At 37.5% G+C, this 21,942-nt stretch overlaps 3 protein-coding genes across 6 annotated transcripts; 1 reads left to right on the forward strand and 2 right to left on the reverse strand.

Annotated features, from left to right (window-relative positions):
• Positions 1-769: 769 nt before the first annotated feature.
• LOC103995346 (E3 ubiquitin-protein ligase MIEL1) lies at positions 770-6,401 on the forward strand. 3 transcript variants are annotated; one of them, XM_018829860.2, is made up of 13 exons: positions 770-803; positions 1,368-1,482; positions 1,577-1,664; positions 1,767-1,805; positions 1,890-1,922; positions 2,022-2,099; positions 2,179-2,222; positions 2,311-2,351; positions 3,437-3,519; positions 3,595-3,686; positions 3,782-3,851; positions 5,265-5,306; positions 6,006-6,401. In XM_018829860.2, the coding sequence occupies exons 2-13, from the start codon at positions 1,430-1,432 to the stop codon at positions 6,129-6,131; spliced, it is 789 nt and encodes a 262-aa protein (XP_018685405.2). In that variant the 5' UTR covers positions 770-803; positions 1,368-1,429; the 3' UTR covers positions 6,132-6,401. The 3 variants fall into 3 exon arrangements, with proteins under 3 accessions (XP_018685405.2, XP_064978007.1, XP_009414189.2); XM_065121935.1 differs by having other exon boundaries at positions 803-915; XM_009415914.3 differs by lacking the exon at positions 770-803 and adding an exon at positions 1,114-1,188.
• Positions 6,402-7,142: 741 nt separating this feature from the next.
• LOC135619684 (divinyl chlorophyllide a 8-vinyl-reductase, chloroplastic-like) lies at positions 7,143-10,057 on the reverse strand. Of its 2 annotated transcripts, none has more exons than XM_065121938.1 (2): positions 8,618-10,057; positions 7,143-7,489 (listed from the first exon to the last, which is right to left on the reverse strand). In XM_065121938.1, the coding sequence occupies exon 1, from the start codon at positions 9,953-9,955 to the stop codon at positions 8,690-8,692; it is 1,266 nt and encodes a 421-aa protein (XP_064978010.1). In that variant the 5' UTR covers positions 9,956-10,057; the 3' UTR covers positions 7,143-7,489; positions 8,618-8,689. The 2 variants fall into 2 exon arrangements, with proteins under 2 accessions (XP_064978010.1, XP_064978008.1); XM_065121936.1 differs by having other exon boundaries at positions 7,143-7,493; positions 8,618-10,056.
• Positions 10,058-10,885: 828 nt separating this feature from the next.
• LOC135619685 (sodium/hydrogen exchanger 1-like) lies at positions 10,886-20,278 on the reverse strand. The gene is made up of 15 exons (XM_065121939.1): positions 20,132-20,278; positions 19,703-19,933; positions 19,469-19,587; positions 17,311-17,408; positions 16,295-16,354; positions 16,129-16,175; positions 15,848-16,042; positions 15,704-15,750; positions 15,477-15,543; positions 15,267-15,367; positions 15,028-15,129; positions 13,068-13,206; positions 12,927-12,989; positions 12,241-12,324; positions 10,886-11,621 (listed from the first exon to the last, which is right to left on the reverse strand). The coding sequence occupies exons 2-15, from the start codon at positions 19,877-19,879 to the stop codon at positions 11,292-11,294; spliced, it is 1,629 nt and encodes a 542-aa protein (XP_064978011.1). The 5' UTR covers positions 19,880-19,933; positions 20,132-20,278; the 3' UTR covers positions 10,886-11,291.
• Positions 20,279-21,942: the final 1,664 nt, after the last annotated feature.

Below are 21,942 nucleotides of genomic sequence, written 5' to 3' on the forward strand. Positions count from 1 at the left end.
TTAGAGCTGCAACAAAGTGTAATAAATTGAGGCAGATAGAATAATTGCAGAGCAATAAAGATGAATAGGCCAAGGGAAGACCTCTTGTCCTTGCACTAGACTGCTTTGGATGGGATAAACTTGGCAAGCAAGGCAACTCTTGGACAAGAAGAAGAAGAAGAAGACCAATAATCTCCATTCTACATGTGCCTGCACTCAGCAGAAATAAAATTGCCACAAGAGTCTCTATTGGCATTACATTAGCAAGTTCATCTATCACTTTATACAGCACAAATTGTTTCACTTAGGACCTCTTCTTCTAATGATCCACTTGACTCGCATCAAGTTGTACTCTCAGATGAAGGGCTGCACTACACAGAATTTTCTTGCATGCAGTAGTACATGTCACTGTCCATCTTAGCTTTTCTGCATGCTACCGCCACCAGTTCTGTTCCTGTATCAAGAACAGAGGTCCCCTGGGTTTTCGACTCGAAGAAAGAAGACTTATTGTTGAGTTCACATGACATGCTACCCAACAAGCAAGCAGCCAAAGCTTATCACAAGGGTGCCTTCCAGTGTCTGCCATCCCATGTCATCACTCCCAAGGTTCATTCCCCCACTCTGCAATACAAAACCCAGGACCAATAGGAGATGAGAAGATAGAAAGAAGATAACCTGGTTGGTCCAAGATAGAGGCAACAATTACTCCTAATTCTCTCTCTATCTCTTCTCAAACAGCAGCCCAACAAATGCCTTTAAAGATTTCAGTCTGGAACACTCAACTCCTGCCAATAAGTTGTTCTTGTAAACATGTCATCATTCTTGTATGAAGACACATCGACCAAAATATATTTCATCCTCTCATTCTGAATGCTCTGTACTTTAAAGATATATTTCATTCTGAATGCTCTGTGTTTTGGCAGCTTCAAGAATTTTGTAATGCACTGTAGTCTATATCTGTATAATTTTTCTTCTAGCCTTAGATCTTTGCATCATTATAAGATGGATCCTTCTCGAATTGATTGTCAAGATGTGGAATCCTCGAAATAGTATTCTCTTGTGAATTTCTTGAATTCATCTGTATAATTTATTTCCAAATTAATTGTATGACATTGCACCAAACACCTATGAAGACCCTTTGACTCCCCCACATGAGCTCAACTCCCCCTACTAAAATTTCCTCTTTGTTTAGAAGATAAAAACCACAAGGTGTTCTTGTCTTGGTCTTTAGCTCCACACTTTTTGTATGCAAATTGATGCACCCACCAATCTTTTATTCAAGTAACTTGTTATTAGAAAAAAAAAAAAGGAAAAAACTTGTTGTTTCCACCATTATTATAATCCATGATCAATAAAGGTCTCACCTTTATGTTCCTATATATGAACAGTCTTGGATTGAGATTCTGCACCATTCCCTCTTCTCCTGGATTGCGTAGAAGCTCTCTCGGGAATGGAGGCCTCCGCTGATGATGCTCGACTGGGCTTCGGGAAGATGGGTTACGGGTTTGTTTGCTGAATCTATTGTTGTCTTTGTTTGATATGTTCTAAAGCTTCTGTTTTGAGTTCGTGAGTTGTTTGTTCTTGGGATGTTGCTCAGGTGCAAGCACTACAAGAGGAGGTGCAAGATTCGAGCGCCATGCTGCAATGAGATCTTTTGCTGCCGCCACTGCCATAACGAGTCTACGGTACCCGAATCTCTGTCAGTACGAGTTTTAAGTATTTGTTTAGTACGAGTTTTAAGAATTTGTCGTCTCTCTTTTGGGGAAATTTTGGTTTTCTGGATTCAGAAGGATCGACATGAAATCTGCCGCTTCGATGTTCAAACGGTGAGTTCCGATTCCTTGCTTATTCTGTTTCGTTCATGAGGGTTTTGAGCGGCTTAGGTTCATATCTATGATCTGATTCTGCAGGTAATTTGTGTGGTTTGCGACACCGAGCAACCGGTGAGAGTTGATTAGTCTTTCTTTTTTTTTTTATATTAATTATTGTTATTATCTTTTTGGTTTACAAGACGAGTTTGGATTGCACTTGTTCTTTTACAGGTTGCACAAGTGTGCTCGAATTGTGGGGTCAACATGGGGGAGTACTTCTGTGTAGTGTGCAGATTTTACGATGACGATGTAAACTTGATGATCTATGAGCTTTCTGATTGTTTCCGGTTTGATCGTTTTCTTATGCCTATTGTTTTTGTTTTCTCAGGTTGACAAAGGGCATTACCATTGCGAGGATTGCGGTATCTGCAGGTTAGCCTTACATCTGTTTTTTTATCTTGCTTGGTACTGCACATAGAGAAGTTGGTAGAATGATTCAAGCTTGTGCATACTCGAGCAGAGTTGGTGGCAGAGAGAACTTCTTCCACTGCCAGAAATGTGGTATGTTCATCTCATCTTACTCGAAAATTTTCCCCAGCTTAATGCAGTCCTCTGAAGGCCCAGAAATGTGATGGAGAATAGCCATGATGCATTTCGTTGTCTGCATGATGTTTAAGTGGTCTTGGGACAAAAGGAAGATTTTGAAGTTGTTCTTTGGTTTTGGTCTGAGCCATTGCTTGGTTCTTCTATTTAAACAGTTCAATATCTTTTTCCTTCGTAACGGAAAGCAGTCAGATTTCTTTTGAAGATGATATATTGCTTTCCTTTTAGTGGGGATGGATCTTAGTTTCTTGTCGTTCATGCTTATACAATGTGAAAAATAGTTTATATGATTTGGTTCTTCATTTCTGTATTCTTGCTAATGAGGTGTTTGATTCTTGGTCCCTTAGGCCTCCAATATGAGTGCCTCTTGAACTCAGTTGTTTATGGGTCTGCATGATCTTGTGAAACAACTATCTTAAGAACTGGATTTCTAGTTGATCTTCTTGTAAAAGTGAACTTCATACTGTAAGTTGGTCAAAAATCAAGCATTTTCTTCACCATATCTGGAGTTCTGGACTGTGCAAATTTGTGGGATCTGATAGTTGCTTAGGACTTGCAGGGTTTTTTAGTGTTCCATATATCAGACTTCACGAGTGTCTTGATCAATCCCTGCAGGATTGTAGCGTGCCTTAATTAATCAATGAAATCTGGATCAATCCTAGGACATTTGTAGCAAAAAAAAACAAACAAACATTTCTTTGAGATTAGTTATATATCCAAGCCCGATTAAAAGCTATTAGAGCTCATAATTTAGGTCTGAGAACTATATATTCTGGAAAACAAGAGCAACTAATGATTATAAAATCTCTTAACTTGTATTTATTTGTGCTTATCTCATTTCTCATGTGACGCTATTAGGTTTGTGGATTTGTCTTCATCAAAGGATGAAGTTAACTAGCTAGCATTTGTGTCATTAGTCATCGTCATTAAGAAAGTCTGTACACATGAATTGGTCCAAGTTTTGACTCACCTCTTTATATATCAACTCCTTTTTTCTACTGATATGTTAATCCATTGGATCTGATTTTTTGACATGCGTACAGGGTCCTGCTACTCTTTTGGCTTGCTCAACAAGCATTCATGTGTTGAAAACTCAATGAGACATCATTGTTCCATATGTTATGAGGTTTATATATTGATGCATTGTTTCTTTTGGTTTTAAAATTTGAAGGATGTCTCACTGTTAGAAACTTTGATGCAGTATCTCTTCGACTCGTTGAAAGAAACAACTGTATTGAAATGTGGGCACACAATGCACTCAGATTGTCTCAGTGAGATGTTGAATCATGACAAGTAATTCTCGATGCTATTTAATTAACTAAGAATTTTGAATTGCTTTTAGACTTGGGTATCTTGAGCTAATTACTTCTGTTTATCATGAGATATAGATACTGTTGTCCCATATGCTCCAAGTCAGTAATTGACATGTCAAAAATATGGAGGAAGATGGATGAGGAGGTAAGAGAAAATATAATTCACTGTTCTTATATAGAAACTGTTGGATATATATGCATTGAATTTTTTTTTCCCTTGTTAATTAATTCAGAAGACATAATATCGATGCTTGAGTTATTATAAATTAATTTGTGCCAATAATATGATTATGTAAAGATGTCGTTTTCATATTTTGAGTTTCAAGCTCCACTCATACTGAAGTGGTTATAGTGAGTAACATTTCTTTTTTTTTTACTGAATGATGAGAGCAGCAAACTTCCCTCACATGAAATGTTATCAAAAATAGCCATAGAAGATTGAACCACTTAACCATGATCCATTGATTTCTCAAGTCCAAGCATATATGAAATGTTATCATGGATGGAAACTCCACTGAGATGAGCCCTAGGACTCCAGATATTCTGGTTGTCATATCTTATGATCCAAACATACCAAAGAAACCAAATCTTAATGTTAACAATAAGAAATCTAGATTTCTCTTCTTCTTTGGTTGGAATGTCCTGAAATAGAGCGTTACACTAAGTGTTAAAAATGTTTCATGCTTCTGAACAGAGATCTCTAACCAAGTATATCTGAGAGCACAACAAATTTATTCATCACACTTCATTTAGAGATCTGATAATGTGTTTCTACAGAAAAAACCATAGGGGAGCCATGAATATGTCTTATCCATGTGGAACATTCATTAGATCTGCAGATATTGGAATAGGGAGGTTCCAAACTCCTTGTATGTTGGAAGTCCCTTGGTATGCAACCTCCTCAGCAGAAGGATCTAGCAGCTGCCTTGATCCGGCTAGCTAGATACCTCCATGATGTTATCATTACATCGAGAAAGCATTAGACATCATGTCTGGTGTCTGCGCTTGAATTCACCATTTTCTAGAGCTTGAAGATAAAATGTTGTTTAGTTTTGGATTCGACAACTCTGTTATCACACTGTGGTATATATCTAATCACCAAGTAGCAGACACGTTAAGATCTAAGTAATTGTTAGTGTAAGGCGGCTCGCTTGCAGTCTCATGGTAGACATGTGACTGAAAATTACAGCAACAAGCCATGATATCTTAACTGTTTGTGTAATGGCCTTTGAAATGCTTCATAGATAGACGATATCGCAATGTTGGATGTCTCCTCTTAGAGCGTATGGTCTATGCCGGCTTCTTGTCTATCTAATTGACTTGCAAATAATCATGGCCCGTGCAATGACTTGATCTGATGTTAAAAACTTTTATGGTCTTCTATTGACTTGTACAGGTTTTGGTTTATGATTTAAGTAGGGTCATAAGAAGGTTTCCCAAGTATTAACTTATGTTTTAATCAGTATTTCTCACTCTTACGGATAGATACAGATTCATATAGTGTCTTCTCTTTCAGATTAATTGATGTCCTAAGAAATTAAAATTTTCTATTTTGCAGATAGAAGAAACAGCCATGCCAGAGGATTACAGAACAAGAAAGGTCAGTGCTATCTGTCTCTTATTGTGGTCCTTACAAATTGTTGGAGTGAGACTTAGACATTTTGAAATTTCAGTGGCTGCAATGCTTATAGCATATATGGCACAGAATACCATCAGATCATGTAACTTGATTTTCTTTTATGTAATAATCCGAACACACTAATTTCTGGACCGAGGATTCAATTACCAAAATGTACTGATTGTTCCAACCAGTAATTGCTAGTCTATCCCATGCTGGTAATTTGCATATATGAACCATACTGAAGTAATGATAATACATGATGCATCAACTGGCCGATACATATATCCAATTCCACTTCAACTTTGAACTGTTAAATGAATATAATAACCACAGTTTCTGTACAAGCAAGAACAAGGAAACTTACGCCTATGAAGAGACTGGTATACAGAATAATAAAACATAAACAAAGGTGATGTTTGCATCATGATACTAAGTAAGAGAATCTGAAAAAGAGTAAGATTTTTGCCTATTGCAAATTTATGTGATAATGACCAACTTATTGATCTTTTCTGACGGTTTGTAATCTACACTTCAAATAAGTTTTCTTTTGTGGCTCAGAACAGTTCCCATCCAGCACTTGCAAACAGTCTTTGTTTGAGTTTGATCTAACAGTTTCCTTTGTTGTTGATCTTCTAGTGCTTGTTACAGATGAGGCATTAATTTGCTGTGATTTCACAGGTTTGGATCCTCTGCAACGACTGTAACGACACCACCGAAGTCTTTTACCACATCATTGGCCAGAAGTGCAGTCACTGCCAATCTTACAACACTCGCATGATATCTCCCCCCACAGATCCTCAGTGATTGGGTTCCATTTGGGATTGATGAGTTAGCCAGACACCTGTCCAATGTCTCTGAACTTATTCCAGAAATTGGATTTGTCGGTCTAGAATTTGGTTGTGCTCTTCCTGTATGATAACTTAATACATAGGCTTCATCATATATTATGGTGAATTGATGTTATATTGAATGCTGGTGCTTGGTGTGTTTATCAAAGTTCTGTATGATAAAACCATCTCTATGAGCACTGTCATGCATGATTCAGCTGAAAGTACGGATATTGTTCTTGTTGAATGTTTGCATACAATGAGACAATTCTAGTTGACTGTGGAAGAGAGGAACTTGAATCTTTTCTTTTTTCCAGTATTTTTTATTAACCCTTAGTTTTATGGAATACACAGGATTTTCTGAAGGAAAAGATCTACAATTTATCCTTTGTTGTGGGATGCGGCCGACTAATCTTAGATCCTTTGTTGTGGGATGCTTCTAAGCTTGTGTTATATCCTTTGTGATAATAAAGTGATCACAAATTTGTGTGCTTCGACAGAGCGAAATAAGATAGTTTGTTTGCGCATTTCTTTTCTCTTGAAGGTGTGCGTGCCAACACTATGACCCCTTTGCAAGTAAATCTAACTCGAGATGCTGCACGGATTAGGCAAAATCAACTAAATCATGTGTTAATGAATACACAGTTTATGGAACTTCTACGACAAAATGATCGTTTAAGATATAACTCATCTAATGTTCCAAAACCTGTATAGAAGTTTGATACTGGTGCTGCTGCATGTATTACAAACAGTGTAAACTTCCTACCCATCAACTAAAAGTGCACCATGCATCATTACAGGTATTGGATTCATTAAACACACAAAGGCTTCAATTGCAGACCGGCTTCATTTTTCGTCTAGCAATACTTTATTGTCTTCATTTTCATCATTAAATTAAGCAATTGGAATTCATTCACAAACATTTGGCATACTTGAAAAGAATCTCAGAAGCTGTTAATGACATATTGTATGTGAAGCCAAAAAAACCTTGAGAAGAAGCATTAGGAATACAATTTAGAATCTCATTCAAAGTGAACACAAACTCACTCTTTCTTGTCCCAAATACACTGCTGAGTAGAGGCAAAAAAAACTCTATTGTCACCATATTGACATGACTAATAATCATTTCATTTAATAAACCAATAGAAAATATTTTATAGCAAGTACTCTTTGTACTGCTTGATCATGAATAAGTACCGTTTAATAACCGGTAGATGAGCACGGCAAATCAATCACCCAGTAAAACATTGACATGGAAGAGAGGTGCACTCCATGGGGTCATGGACCACGCCAAGATTGGTATCAGAGTGAGCGGCAGAACATGGAATCCTAATCCTGTCTGCAATAAGTAATGTATTAGTGATCAACTTCGCGAGATATTTACAAAACCATACTCAATAATCATAATGCACCATTAACTTGTGTGTTTGTGGTGATGGTATGGGTAGTTGGAAGGATCAATAAGCTGAAATGAAATCGGAAGATGTGCTTAACTGCATGCTAACAGCTGGTTTAAACAAGTAAAACCAAGTTACATGCATGAGCAACTTATGTTTGATCCTAGTAATACTATAGCTAAACAATGAATAAGCAAGACTGGTAATCATGAAACCAAGCAATAGACTAAAATTTCATTATTTCCTTCCATAAATATTGTCTACATTGGACAATCAGATATAGCAGCGACTTACTGACTTTCTTCCATAAATTGATTACATAGATAGATAGATAGATAGATAGATAGATAGATAGATAGATAGATAGATAGATAGATACGAAGGGAACACTATATAGAACTTTCACCTACTTAAGATGGTTAAATGTGAGAAAGAGAGTAAAGCTTAAGTGCTAATTTTTCTACCAATTCAAGAGGCACATGTAGAGAACTGATGAAGGCATTTTGATGAAAGATGACTAATTTCACTAACATTAGTGGCTGACATTTATTTTATTCAGGGAAAACACTAAAGAACATCATGAGAGAATGTTCATTAGTTCATGCGCACTTTCTTAAAGCAAGACAACGCTGAGCATGAGAGTATGTTCATAAGGGAGTAGTTTTTTCCTTTGATCAAAACAGTCAACCAGAGAAAACATCAACAAGATATACCTATATCTGCTTCATATAAAATCAAAAACTTCATCAATGACAAATTTCTTATTCCCTTTCGACAATGTGGCTTGACACAGTACATTAATAACATTATGCATACAGTAAGTTTGCTAATTAAGGCACCTATATCTGTAAGTAGACCTGAATGGCTTAAGAACAAGGAGAGAAAAAGATGTCATCTATAATATCATAGCATTACCAATCAAAGAAAATCACAATCATGTTCAGCTTCTAATGCTTGACAAATGCATGTCATACAACAAAATTTGCTAAAATCTTATGGCATTCAGAAGCATTTGAGAGTCTTACAAGCAAACATAGTACAAGAAGAATGTGCCATAAACCTTTACCAGTGGAACTAGCAGTAGAGTGAGAAGGCCTTCTTCACTTCTTGTACCAGTAAATTCACAAAGCCTGAGAACTCAGATGATGGTTTGTTCCCCCAATTCCTGGCCAGCCATTCCTTCTCTGATCACCTTTGCAAAGAATCCTTCCAATGTATCCTTCCCGTAGCTCGGTGTCTTCTCTGCACTGTATTCCCCTGTCTCCGGATCCAACACCAGCATGCTCTCTGCTGCATAATACCGGCCGATCTTGCCAAATTCCGCTGCATCCTCCAATGATGGAAATAGCTTTGCAAGGAAATCAAGGACTCCGATCACGAAGTCCATCACTTCTATGGGCACCTTGAAGAATTTAGGCTCCCGGCCGAGCAACTTAAAGAGCAGCTGCCCCTGCTCCAATGGCGTCAAGGCCTTCCCTGGCCCCCCAATGGGCAGAATTTTGCAGGCCTTGTCCTCGTCCATGACACAATCGGCTATGAAGGCCGCGAGGTCTGCCTCGCTGATGGGCTTGCAGGCGCACAGCCGCCCGTCGCCGAACATCACGTACGGCTTCCCGTCCTTCACCGTCTCCACCTGCCCGCCCAGGCTCTTGAAGAACGCGGTGGGGCGCACAACGCTGTAGGTGAAGCCGGGGTCGGCGGCCGCCTCCTCGACGAGCTCGGCCTCGAACTTGAGCTTGGCGCGCTGGAACTCGAGGAGCGGCTTTTGGACGCAGATGGCTGAGAGGAGGACGAAGTGGGAGGCGCCGAGGCGGCGCCCCGCAAGGAGGCTGTTCCTGGAGGCGCCATAGTCGACCTTCCACGAGTCGCTGATGCCGCCGCCACGGCTGGCGAGGCAGCAGACGACGGCGTCGACGGGGCGGCCAAGGGCGTCGAGGGCGCGGCCAAGGGCGTCGGGATCAGTGACATCCGCGAAGCACACGGTGGCGCCGGCCAGTTGCCCGGCGGCTCGCGCCTTGTCGTCGCGGCCGCGGATGCCGCTCCGCTCGCGCGCGACCGCCACCACGTTGAAGCCGCGACGGCAGAGCTCGCGCACCACGAACTTGCCGATGTAGCCTGTGGAGCCGGTCACAAGGACGTTGACGTCCTTGGGAGACCTCTTTCTGAAGGACTGGGTAGGAGAAGCTGTGGATTTGCTTATGGAAGGAGGAGGAGAAGTGGAAGCAGTGATGGTGAATTTTGTTGCTTTGAGGCCATGTCTGGGAATGTGAAGAGGTGAAAGGATAATGGAGGAAGAAGAAGAAGAAGAAGAAGAATGGAAGCTGGCAAGGGAAGAGAGGTGATTGTGGTGGTGGAGGAGGTGAAGGGAATTGGAGGAGGAGGAGATGGTGGAAAGGAGGGACATTTGGAAGTGGGAGTGGTGGTGGACTGTGCTCGGGGTGGGAGGAAGAGAGCTTGAGGTCTTGTGGTCTTTGTGGATGTGATGCTAGTTGTGGTGGATCTTCGAATCCAAGTCTATGGATACCATGCTATCTAATGGGGGTGTAATCTTTCTCACTTGGATATGAATCTTTCATGGTGTCATTTAGGATAACAGTGAAAGAGGAGACAATAAGCATCATTAATCCTACATGGTGAAAGAGGAGACAATAACCAAGATTGGAGAAGAAGTCTTTGCAAATTGGTAAAGGTTGTCGTAAGAATTGGTAGTAAGTTTCTTTTATCTCTAAGCTTAATGTTGTGTATTTATTCTACATATATATATTTATAAAAGGAATGAATAGACTTCCATCTCATATGAGGAAAGTCAACCATAATTTTATTTTCTAAATTTTTTTTTGTGATTCAATCTATCTGCTATACCAAAATCTATCCTCTTAGATACATACATGTGTTTCTAAGAAATTAATTGCAATTTTCAGGATTTATTGAGCTCACAATCTGAACAGTGTAAGCACCATGTTATGGGGGAGATCGGCACAGATGGGGCTGAGGCTTCCTCCAAATCTGCTGTATTGAGTTAAATTGCATCAATAAAATAAACTCAATTTATTTTGAGCTTTTACAAGATTTAGATATCTTTATATAGGCTATTTCTATTGTAATCTATCAGCAAGGACTGTGGAAATCATAGAATTGGAACAAAATATAAGCTCATAGACTTGTGATTGAGCAATGTAATCTAATCATAATAAATGTGGTCATTTGAAGTTTAGCAGTGTGTTCTTGACCATCTAAAAAAAAACACACTTGTGATTAACATAACATGTTATAGTTTTTCAAAAAGAAGTTCGAAAAATTTGCAGTGAACTGGGACAGATTTGAACACAAGTAGTGAAAGGAAAAACGTTCTTATGATTTATGTCTACCTCTACTGTCAATTACAAAAAGATTGAACATACAACAGATTAACCTCAGTTCCTTGATCTTGGAGTTAAAAAAGTTTATACACCATGCAAATCCAAAGAGATAGAATCAAACCAAAGTAGCCTAAAGGATCTACTTGGAATGGAACAAGAATTACAGATGAGAAGAAAATGAAGAATAACATAACCGATACACAACACTCCATGCTGCCATGAAAATAGACAGAAAGACCTGATGAGCACAAAGATCAGGCGCTGCCTTGATAATAATGCAACTAAAAACATTACATTTCAAAAAAGATCATGAACTTTTTCTTTCTTTAACTTCGTCCTCCTATTTACTGTGTTTTCGCTTGTTGTCATGTCCTTCTTAGCTTACTGCCAATTGTGGGCGCTCTGCTCAGTTGGCGAACCAGGAAAAAATGGAACGAAACCTCTCCCACCAAACATAGGGCGCATGAATGCATTATCAAACTTGCGCCAGTAGTAGTGAACTGTATGAGTTGGTTTGCTAAGGAGCATTCGGAGGCTGGATGGTCGACTTGCGAATTCTCCTCCTACTTCTACTTCTGATCCCTGTCCATTTTCGAGAAAGGGTGACAAGAGGGATTTGGGGGTTGATGGCTCAGAGGACATGCTGCTGAGATGCTTTGCACTATGAGGTAATAAGAACCTTATAAGTGGCTTTGTCATCAACCCAAAAACCTGAGGCATGACAAGTTAGCATTAACAATCAGAAATATCTAAACTAATAAAGAAAGGAAACTGTATTTTCTACTAATAATATTATTTATCTAGCTACTGGCAATAAAACTCAATGAAGATACACATGAAAACTTGACCAACTCAATGTAGAAACAAACAAGTACTAACGAGGGGCTAAGCCAGGTGATCTATGCACAGAAAGAACATTTAAATAGCTAAGCCAGCATCTTAACTTTTGTGTTGATATCGATATCGTAAGAAGAGTTTAACATTTGATGAATTCAGATCTTTAACACTTTAAAAGTTTTACAGTAAAAAATCAAAATAATGATATGAAGCTTTCAGGAAACGCAAGCATCAGATAATCCAGATATCCATGCTCGTATCACTAATTTTTCATCAGTACCATAATTCAAGTAAATTCCTCAAAGAAGCAACAGATAATTCCAGTTGCAGTATTTATGTAAAAGAATGAACTAGCATATGGATGGGTCAGTTTGTTAGAGTTCTTAGTAAATAAAATGTTTCACCTATCATGTGACGATTATAAATTTTGAAATATGTAGCTTTAGAACCTGTAGTATGCATTTCTGTGGACACAATTGGAAAAATTATTTACCACAGTGCTGAAGAGGACCACTGTAATAGTGCTGGTGATCAGAAAAGCATTTCCTCGCAGTTGAGTGTGTCCAGATCTTGTAAACTGCAAATTCAATACAGCAAGCAGCTTGTTAAGACGAATATATATATATATATATATATATATATATATATATATATATATATATATATATATATATATATATAATTCCAAAACATGCAGATAAAAAACTTGATTATACAAAATAAAAATTAATAATTTGAAAAAAATAACAACTCATGCAAAAGGATTTTATCAAAAATTGGAGATACATAGTGTGGTAAATTATGCAAAGAACAATCTTGAAGATTTTGGAAACTTTGATTTTTATAATTAGCTTTATGTAAGCAAATAGAAAATTGCTGACCATTTGCCTGTGATGGTGAGAAGATATGGATAAGCTATTTGTTATTCTCTCCTTTGGCAATCCCCCTTAATATGTGGGGCCATTTTTTGTACAAGAAATTGCAGCTCTTACAGTGCTATCATATACTAAAAGGCATCACTATTTCAGTTGAAATGCAAATATAAGCTCTCCATTTTTCTATTCAATTAGGAATCTGGTGAGTGTATTTAAGAAGTCAGAACCCTTGTTTAAAATTTATGGTCTCAAATGAAACTTCGATTAAAATCAAACTCGACATCAAATGTGCATTGTATTTCACCTGATTGTAAGCAAGGGCTATTGACACTGCACCTCTCATGAGACCTGCCCACCATATTGTAACCTGTCAAAAGAATTTGCATGAGTTTTTTAATATAACAGTCCAGAACAAATATAGTGAACATGATTTTTTTGTGCTCACTTGTTGCTTGAAGATAATTTTCTCATCTGTAGACTTCTTTGTTAAGTTCGATAGGAATGAGAGTGGAAAAACAAAAGCAGCTCTGCCAACCAAAACCAAGCCCAAAAGGATGGAGCTAACACGAAGTGATTTTCCAGGGCTGCAAAGGAAACAGAAATTCATGAATAACAAAAATATAGTTAAGTGAACATCAAAGGCCTTATAACACACATCAGTTCTCAGTCAGAGAAGAAAGCAGACTGAAAGCAAGTAATATTAACTACATGAAAAGATGCAAATTATGCTAGTTCAGTACATATTCGGATCACCTAAAATAAGAGATCTGATAATTAAAAATGATAAGCAATCAAAATTACCCAGAATTGAAAACAGAGATATCCAGGCTTCATACAAAGATCAACTTGCGATAACGTGAACTGTATTCATCTAGTAAGATGCTTAAAAAATATTGCAGGGACTAATTTAAGCACACTGATCCTAATGTACATTTGGACATGCTGTTATTCTTTCAAACTATATATAATACAGGAAACATTATTCTCATAATTGACTGATGGTCCATTTAAGTGCATAGTGCATAATCTACAAGTCAAATCTCAGCTGTTTTCTATGCATCTTAAGTTTTAGCTCAAGATAGTGTAACTTTACATCTTATAGCGTGCTTCATAAAGTATGTCAAAGAAAAGATGTCTAAAAGATGTTAATGGGCAAAAATGCCAGTAGAGATAGATAACTTGGCTGCAAGATGACCAAAGTAACTGCAGTTAGTAAATGAATAAAATTATACTATAAGCACCATGTAGGCATTCCCTAGGTTATCGCTGAAATATGCATTAATTGGTGGTCAGCTCATAAGATAGGCATGGTAAGCAGGTAAGCAGATAGACTGATGTCTCAGTTTGGCAAAGAACACTATTATACTATCATTGTTTTTAGATCGCTTTTAGTTGGATCAAAGAGAAAATGTGATTGAAATGCAGTTGACCATAGAAGCTAAGGAATAAGTGGATGATAGCCTATAATAGGGTTGTAATGCCAACCTTAACCTTATAGACTATAGTAGGGTTGAAAATTCTTGGGCCGACCTCAAATTTAGTAGTAAGCATGCTGCATATCTGAGTTGATCTGGAACTGATTTTACCCGATGTGTTAATCAGAGTAACACATGATACTTATTATATCCTCCTGGCTTTTTCTAGTGAAACTGACAATATTTTTCGTGTCCACAATGCATTTTTAACAAATATTATATACATTTTTAGTTTGTTTCCGTCATTTTGTTGCCTCATCTCATTAAACTGGACCAACGCGCAGAGGAGCATTTGTTATCAAAGCCAATTAGACTCATAAGGTTGTCATGTATTTATTTATTTTTTTATTTTGATTGTGAGGACTCATAATCTAAAAGTGGACCCAGAGACACCAACAGGCCTTTGCTAGCATTTGACTTAACAAAATAAGTGGGTCCCAGGACATTCATATGACGCATTAACCCTATGTGTTTGTGTTGGGTACTGGTTGGTGTGTTGCCTAATTCTGACCACATAATGACATTAATAAATAATTTGCTGAGACATCATAAGAAGACATGATAACTTTAACTCCATCTATGTAATATCCCACACTAGAACCTTTTTCAGAGCTAGAATATGGTAGGTCTAGTAAGCAGACAACAGATGATGTTCTAAATAACTTGTAGAGCCAAAACTTTAAACATGCGCTATATGGGCGGTATAGCAACAACTTCAAGCACAGAAAAAGGAAAGTCATGGAAGCTTATTAACTAATTGAAATATATGTCATTCCCCAATGAAAATTTGGCACCTAAGATAACCATCCAAGTGAATTTTCAAGAAATAAAGGTCATTAGTTAGAATATTTAGTTGTGAATCAGCAGCATAAGCATTAAAGCTATCATAGGAAAGGGAGCTGCAGCTGAAAGAAGAATTATATGTTATACCTGTCACTGACAAACCTCCATTTTTCAATGTCTAATGCATCCATTCCAACATAAAGAAAGAGAAAAGTCTCAGCAATAAATGACAGTGTGGCAAAGGCATGCCTGGAATCAAAAGAAATGGGGGAAAAGGAAGAGAGATAAATTAGTAGAATGTATTGGATGATCAGATGCTTCAGAAGTAGATTAAACAAGAGAAACAGCAATTCATCAACTTAGACACATTGAAAAAACCAACATACTTGGTAGTAACTCTTGAGCTTTCTGTCACATTATGCCAGGTATAGTGTGACATAACTATCCCACAGAAAAATACTGTGAGTATACCACTTAAATTTAACAACTGCAAGACAAAACAATGCTTTAAGAACATGATCAACTCAATGTATAGTTATATATTCTGTATTTAGGTTATAAAAGACTTGTTTCAAGATTTAAGAGAAGCATCTCACTTCAGCTAGCATATAGGAAAGGTATGCCATGAGTATCATAAGTGCAACTTCACGATCGGTAGAATGTCTGGGAAGTGAAAAAGAAAAGATATATCAACTCTTTAAATTCCAGAAAACTATGTTAAAAAATGTCGTCCAATGATTGTTCCTATGCATTATTTAGCTAAATGGAATCTATAGGAAAATACATTACATATGACACCTATACAGTTAGTTCTTCAACAAACCTTCCAATGTACAATTTCTTGATGATGTAAGCACTTAGCAATCCACCCTGCAATTAACAGAGCAAAAATCTACAGGTAAAAAAAAATCAATACATTTACAAGTACAGATAAGAACTAGTAACAAGTAGAAATTACAGAACTTACAAACGCTCCAAGGAGGGTGCTGCTGAGAAATAGATATCCAAAGTTTCCCACAAACTTCAATATGATGATGGCATCAATATGAACAAGATCAAAATTCTGAATTGCATTGAAAAGTACCACCGATGTGGCATCATTGACAACTCCTTCGCCAAATACCAAGCTATACAATAATGGTGTTTCATCTTGATTAAGAACCTGTTATGCAAGACAGACCATGGGTAGATTGATTTGTTACTCTGATAAGGCAGAATAAACAAATTACTCCAGAACTTTTACAATACCTGCAAGGTACAGACAGAATCGGTTGCAGAAAAGATTGCCCCTATTGCTGCATGAACAACAGAACAAAAATACATGAGAATAAAACGTTGGTGCATATTCAAAGACATGGATCATATAACAAATCTAAAAGGGGATAAAGACATGTGGTATAATAGAACAATTTACCAAGGAAATCGCCAATGTCCAATGAACCAATATCCATTTTTCTGAATAATTCAATTGCCCCTGTGTCAGCATCAAAGAGAGTCAGAAGAAGACAAAAGAAGCATATTAAAATTAGAAAACATAAGAAGAAACAAAATTATTCAGAACCAACTGGACTCCTGTATAGGCGCCAAAATCACAGTTGCTAACTGGATAATCTGAGGCCCCTAGCATCCAATGGTCTATGGCATGCATCAGTATAAATGAAAACTCTGAAATGATAGTTTGAGAGCTTGAAATGGCGAAAATTTCCTTGTCAACAAGTAAAAAATGAACCTTCATTAAGGAATTTGTAAACTTACCCAGGTAGTTGTCAACAGAACTAACCGATAGCACACCTGATGCTTCATTGTATTATTGCATACAAATACAAAATCCCACTGATGATAGATTGAAATGTAAAAACAAAAATGATGTTTTGGAAGATGCATGACGAATTTTCCAATGAAATTGTTCCACAATCAGATTTCACGATACAAAAGTGATTCATAGATAATTATTATTTTTCATAAATCACTTCAGGCACTACATTATCCTTTTTGGCACATTTCTTGTCATTTATAGTTCCTACAATAATTTTTTTTTTCTTTTCTACTGTTTGGGCTGGGTTTTTTGACTGATCCTATAAAATTTTGGTAAATCCTCAAGACCACTTCTGGCCCACTTGTATTCCTTATGAGTACCAGTACTCAGTATGTCTGAATTATTTCTATTAGTCCACAAAAATATAAATGTCATCCATATTGAACACTTTGCAACTATCACATTCTTGTTTAAAAAAGCTGATGGACATTTTGACAAACACGACAAAGGAGATCTTGCAGAAATAGAAAGTATCAAGAAAAAGCTTTTTGATTATTGCCTGAGACAGGGAAACTTTTATTATACAGAAGCATACAATTGCATAATTTTATATTAATTTTCAAACTTTGGATTTTCATAAGATATAAATTGCACTAGTGACTCCAATAGCTTACCAAAGGAAATTATGAAAAAGGAAATTAATGTCCCAACTGCACCAAATAGCATGATTGTCATGAAGTTGCGGAAAAATTGTTTCTTTTTGACTTGGAACCTGGCAGTAAAGAAAAATCAAGCTGTCATTCAGTGTCCAAAACAATCAATACTTATCAACATAAGAAGGAAACCATACTGGTAGCAAGGAAAATTTTCAGCAGATATCCCATGGAAAATATTGACAGCATGACACATGATGAGAAATAAGTAGTTAGCATGATAGAGATCTGAACCAAAGCAACCCCCTTTCATCATGCCAGAGAAGTTCGATTTTACTAATCAAAGTATTAATTATTCCCTTATAACTCCCATTCAATAGCACAATCTAAGAGAAAATGCTAGTCATTTTGCTCACTTGGCTTACACGAACCTTTATAGGATCACCAATGTACATGCACAACAACTTCTATGGAGATAACAATTCAACTGAGAGAACATGTTCCATAATGTTGGGGAAGAGTGGACAAATTCCATGTTTATCTACTTCAAATGTTATCTGTTGAAAGAATCTTCACTGAAAGCAATCTTTTTTAGTTAAATATTCTAATAAAACAGAGATACTTCTAACATATAACCATATCATTCTATACAAGTTATCCCTTCTTGTGTTGAGCAACAAATAAAATTCTTTGCATTCATTTCCTGGTTGTAGTAAAGTTACAATAGCTGATATCAAGCCTTAGATGCTTCAGATCTGTCATTCCAAAGCATGAAGCACATAGATAACTATATTATGTATCATATTTATAGACAGTCTTTGAATATCTATCATTAACTGTGCCAATAACAGAGATTATTTCAGCTTCTTAAACTTATCACTGCATAATAATAATCGACAGAGCAGAGTCAGAATTGCTTAACTACAGTTATTAAGTCAAAATCAACAGAGCAGAGTCTAGTGGTATGATTCTCACTTAGGGTGTGAGAGGTCCCGAGTTCAATTCTTGGAAATGGATGCACTTTCTGCGGTGAATATTTTACAAGACAACCATGATCCTCCATGGAATGGCCATCATTTGGTTCAGGACATTATTTTTTTGTTAATGTCTTTGCTAAAATCTCTCATATTTACCGGGAAGGCAACAAATGTGCTATTTGGCTTGCAAACCATGCCAGAGTGACTAAGTCAAATTTTGTATGGAGGCAGGCATGGCCTGCTTCTTTTTACCCTTTTTTTTGTGTGCTGACCTCCAGGGCACAGGTTGTTCTCATTTTTTTAAGTAATGAATCAGCTTTTATTTTCGAAAAAAAAAAATCAAAAATTTATGTTACTCTGTCAAAAGATTGAGCAGAGATTGCTTCCACTTCTTTAAGTGATAATAGCATAATTAATACTCAACAGAGCTGCCTTGGAATTGCATAACTGCATTTATTAAGTCGCATCAAGAAAATTTTGACAATCTGTCAAAATATTAACCAGACCTTCACATATTTTCCCCTTATGATAAAACTTGCAAAGGAAGTACCATAGGCTTGTTCTTAAATCTAACTGGGGGATGGGCTTGGAAAAAAATGGTATCAAAATTATCCCCTTTTTTCTTGTATGAATTTTAAATCAGATTAGCAGTCTGAGCAAACAATAGACTTTGCCAGCAATAGCTAAGACACCTCAAAGACAATGATTTTGGCACATTTCAGAAATGTATTTAGCATATACTTTCTTTAAGATTTTTCACCAGATAAAAGAAAATAATGATATTTTTTCAGTTGCCAACAAGGTGCTCTCTTTCATATATGCGTTCGATATCAATTTTCGACCAAAAACAAACAAGATATTTTAGACAAGTTATTTCTTATGAAGCACCATGTCCCACCAATTAATACGGCAGAAATAAACGAACTTAAATATCCCATGTGCATCTGTCAGATATCTAATTTTATGCGAAAGATGCAAGAGTGAAGATTCTGCCGGAGACAAATAGCTGAAAGTCCATGAGCTACAAGTAATAAGAATGAAATTTTCCTGCCTTGAACCCAAATGTCAAGGAGGATGATAGAAACACGAAGGGAAACCACTAAAGTCACACACTGTGCCATAATAATCAGAGAAAAATAAAGCATAGAGCTCATAAACCAAAAACTAAAATAACCAATACCAAACAGCCCACAAAAGCTTACCCGGCATTGAATATAATAGGCGGGAGAAGGTAGATAAAGAAGAGGTCTTCGCTGAACACGAAAATGTGCGAGCTCTTCCCCTTTGTCGTCAGCAGGATGACGACCCCCGTGCAAACTCCCTGGACCAGCAGAAGAACCAACACGATGGAATCAACCCAATTCCTCCGAGCCCAAAGCAAAAGAAAGATTCGAGCTTTACCAACAGGCAGGCCAGGAAGAAAAAAGGGAACTCACTATGACGAGGGCGGTGATGGACTCGTTGATCCAGCGGCTCTCCTCGAGGAGGTGCCCGATCACGATGCATCCGCAGAGCAGCGCCACAAAGAGGTTGATGGAGACCACCGAGGCATGGTCCGATGTCGACAATATCCCCAGGCGCACGAGCTGCTGCGCCACCAAGCCAAACGCCATGGCTGATGGCACTCCTCCCCCTCTCCTCCTCCTTCTTACTAGGAAACAAACGGACTAACACCAAGCAAACAATTGAGCTAAAATTAGACGGAATGGAGGGGAGCCGGGTGGTTCACGTCTCCGAGGTGCCCACAGCGGAGACATCTCAGCCCGCAAATACCGAAAAAAGACTCTAAATCGGGAAAAATGTGGGTTTTTTTTTGCGAAAATGCCAGAAAAAACCAGAAAGGAGACAGCTTTACGAGCGGAAACCTCGCGGGGAACGAACGCGACCGCTGGTTGTCGATCGAAGAGCTCGAGGGTTCACAATCCCGACGGGAATCCTGAGGAATATTGGAGAGAGCTCGGAGATCGAGAGCAGCGTTCATATATATCGCCCTCGGCGGAAACGAACGCATACGATGCGAAGTACAATGTACTCATATTGGCATGTGGTAACATATGATTAGTGAACATATCATGTTTGCTGTTTTGGGATTGCATGAAATCGGTTGAGATCCGATACTCTCGGCCAATGCTGGCTCAGAAGAATTCTATTGATGTGTGTCCTTAAAATACATGACTTAATTATAATATTGAGAATATATATATATATATATATATATATAATGAATAGATTTAATGGAATTATGATTGCAAAGTATTAACTCAACGTCATATGGGGAGAAAATTAGGGTTCATCGGAGTCTAATTGCTATGTTACTGACTTATACGACTTAAATTCGTAAACATGACAGGAGTTTAAACTTATTTCTCCATTTATAACCCATTATAGTTCTATATTTCTATAATTTAGCTTGGATTAGGATTTAGATCTATATTTCTATAAAACATTTGGTCTTTTGGCTTTCACCATGGAATGATGCATTAGATGAGGAAAACAAAAGAAGGAAAAAAGAAAGAAAAGGCAAGAAAAAGGACCTGTAAGACTCAAACACCACATAACAATTGAAAGCAGTAGCAAGAAGAGGATACCATGGTATCTCTCGAGACCTTTTTTGGTAGAAAAGTAGATTGCAGGGAAAAGAAACAAGTTTTGAAGGAGACACTTCTGAAGTCAAGAAGAACAAGGCAACAGGGGGCCAAAGATTCATGTATGTACTGAACTAGTGGAAATCAGTCACCCCATCACTGTCACTAAATCACAGGAAAGCCTGGGGTTTTTAGCATCCTTTAAAGCTAACCAAGGTTAAAAGTTCCCTATAGTTAACCCTGAAGATTTGGGACATCACATCTTTATGTTGCTGCTGTTAAAACTATACATTAATCATTAAATCAAACTAAAAGATAAGGGGAAAAATGAGGATTATGTGCTGAAAAAAAGGACAATGATGGAGAATGAAGAGAAGATGATGGCTTAAGTCTCACTGGTGATGGACATGATGACAGCCAGCAAAGACTACAGGGTTCAATTAAGAAAAAGCTGTGACAATTGAGAGGCTCTGATCATAGTCTTAGACTATGAGCATAGCACTAAAGAGAATGGTGCTTGTGTTCATCATGACAAGACCCCAATATCCACTCAAGAAATCCATCCTTAAACACCAGCATTCTACTTTAGATGAATGCTCAGCTTTACATCATTGCTCTTGCTCTGTAACTATTAAAAACACAAAAAAGAAAATCATGAAGAAGTTGGAAGAAACTTGTTATAGGAATGAACCATATAAGTAGATGTGGGATTCTGATTCCTATGTGAGTAGGAGCACAATATCATAAGTGCAGCCAGCATTCATGATATATTTATATTTTATATACATAGAGAGAGAGAGAGAGAGAGAGAGAGAGAGAGAGAGAGAGAGAGAGAGGTTACAGTCTTGCCACCCCTGCCCCCTCCACTAGGTTGTAGGTGTGATGTGGGAACATGCTACCAATTCCTTGAATGTGATTTCATGTGCTCTTCAGATCTGTACCACATGCAATCACTCGACATTACTGCTTTGCTTTACACTAATTCAATACTAGTTCATATTGGTGGTTAAGATGAAGTTTCATACATTTACACAAGCAAAAGAGACTAAAAAAAAGTCCATGTTTGTTGCTGTATGTTGAATGCTGTTGAA

The sequence above is a fragment of the Musa acuminata genome, chromosome BXJ2-8 (assembly GCF_036884655.1).
Source record: "Musa acuminata AAA Group cultivar baxijiao chromosome BXJ2-8, Cavendish_Baxijiao_AAA, whole genome shotgun sequence".
NCBI lineage: Eukaryota > Viridiplantae > Streptophyta > Magnoliopsida > Zingiberales > Musaceae > Musa > Musa acuminata.

Excerpts from the sequence above, each read along its gene's own strand:
- LOC103995346 (XM_018829860.2), top strand. The coding sequence starts at position 1,430 with ATGGAGGCCTCCGCTGATGATGCTCGACTGGGCTTCGGGAAGATGGGT. Across the intron at positions 3,520-3,594 it reads ATTGTTCCATATGTTATGAG|TATCTCTTCGACTCGTTGAA; the intron begins GTTTATATATTG and ends ACTTTGATGCAG. Across the intron at positions 3,852-5,264 it reads GGAGGAAGATGGATGAGGAG|ATAGAAGAAACAGCCATGCC; the intron begins GTAAGAGAAAAT and ends TCTATTTTGCAG.
- LOC135619684 (XM_065121938.1), bottom strand. The coding sequence starts at position 9,955 with ATGTCCCTCCTTTCCACCATCTCCTCCTCCTCCAATTCCCTTCACCTC.
- LOC135619685 (XM_065121939.1), bottom strand. The coding sequence starts at position 19,879 with ATGGCGTTTGGCTTGGTGGCGCAGCAGCTCGTGCGCCTGGGGATATTG. Across the intron at positions 16,176-16,294 it reads GGACATTGGCGATTTCCTTG|CAATAGGGGCAATCTTTTCT; the intron begins GTAAATTGTTCT and ends TTGTTCATGCAG. Across the intron at positions 15,751-15,847 it reads GCACCCTCCTTGGAGCGTTT|GGTGGATTGCTAAGTGCTTA; the intron begins GTAAGTTCTGTA and ends TGTTAATTGCAG.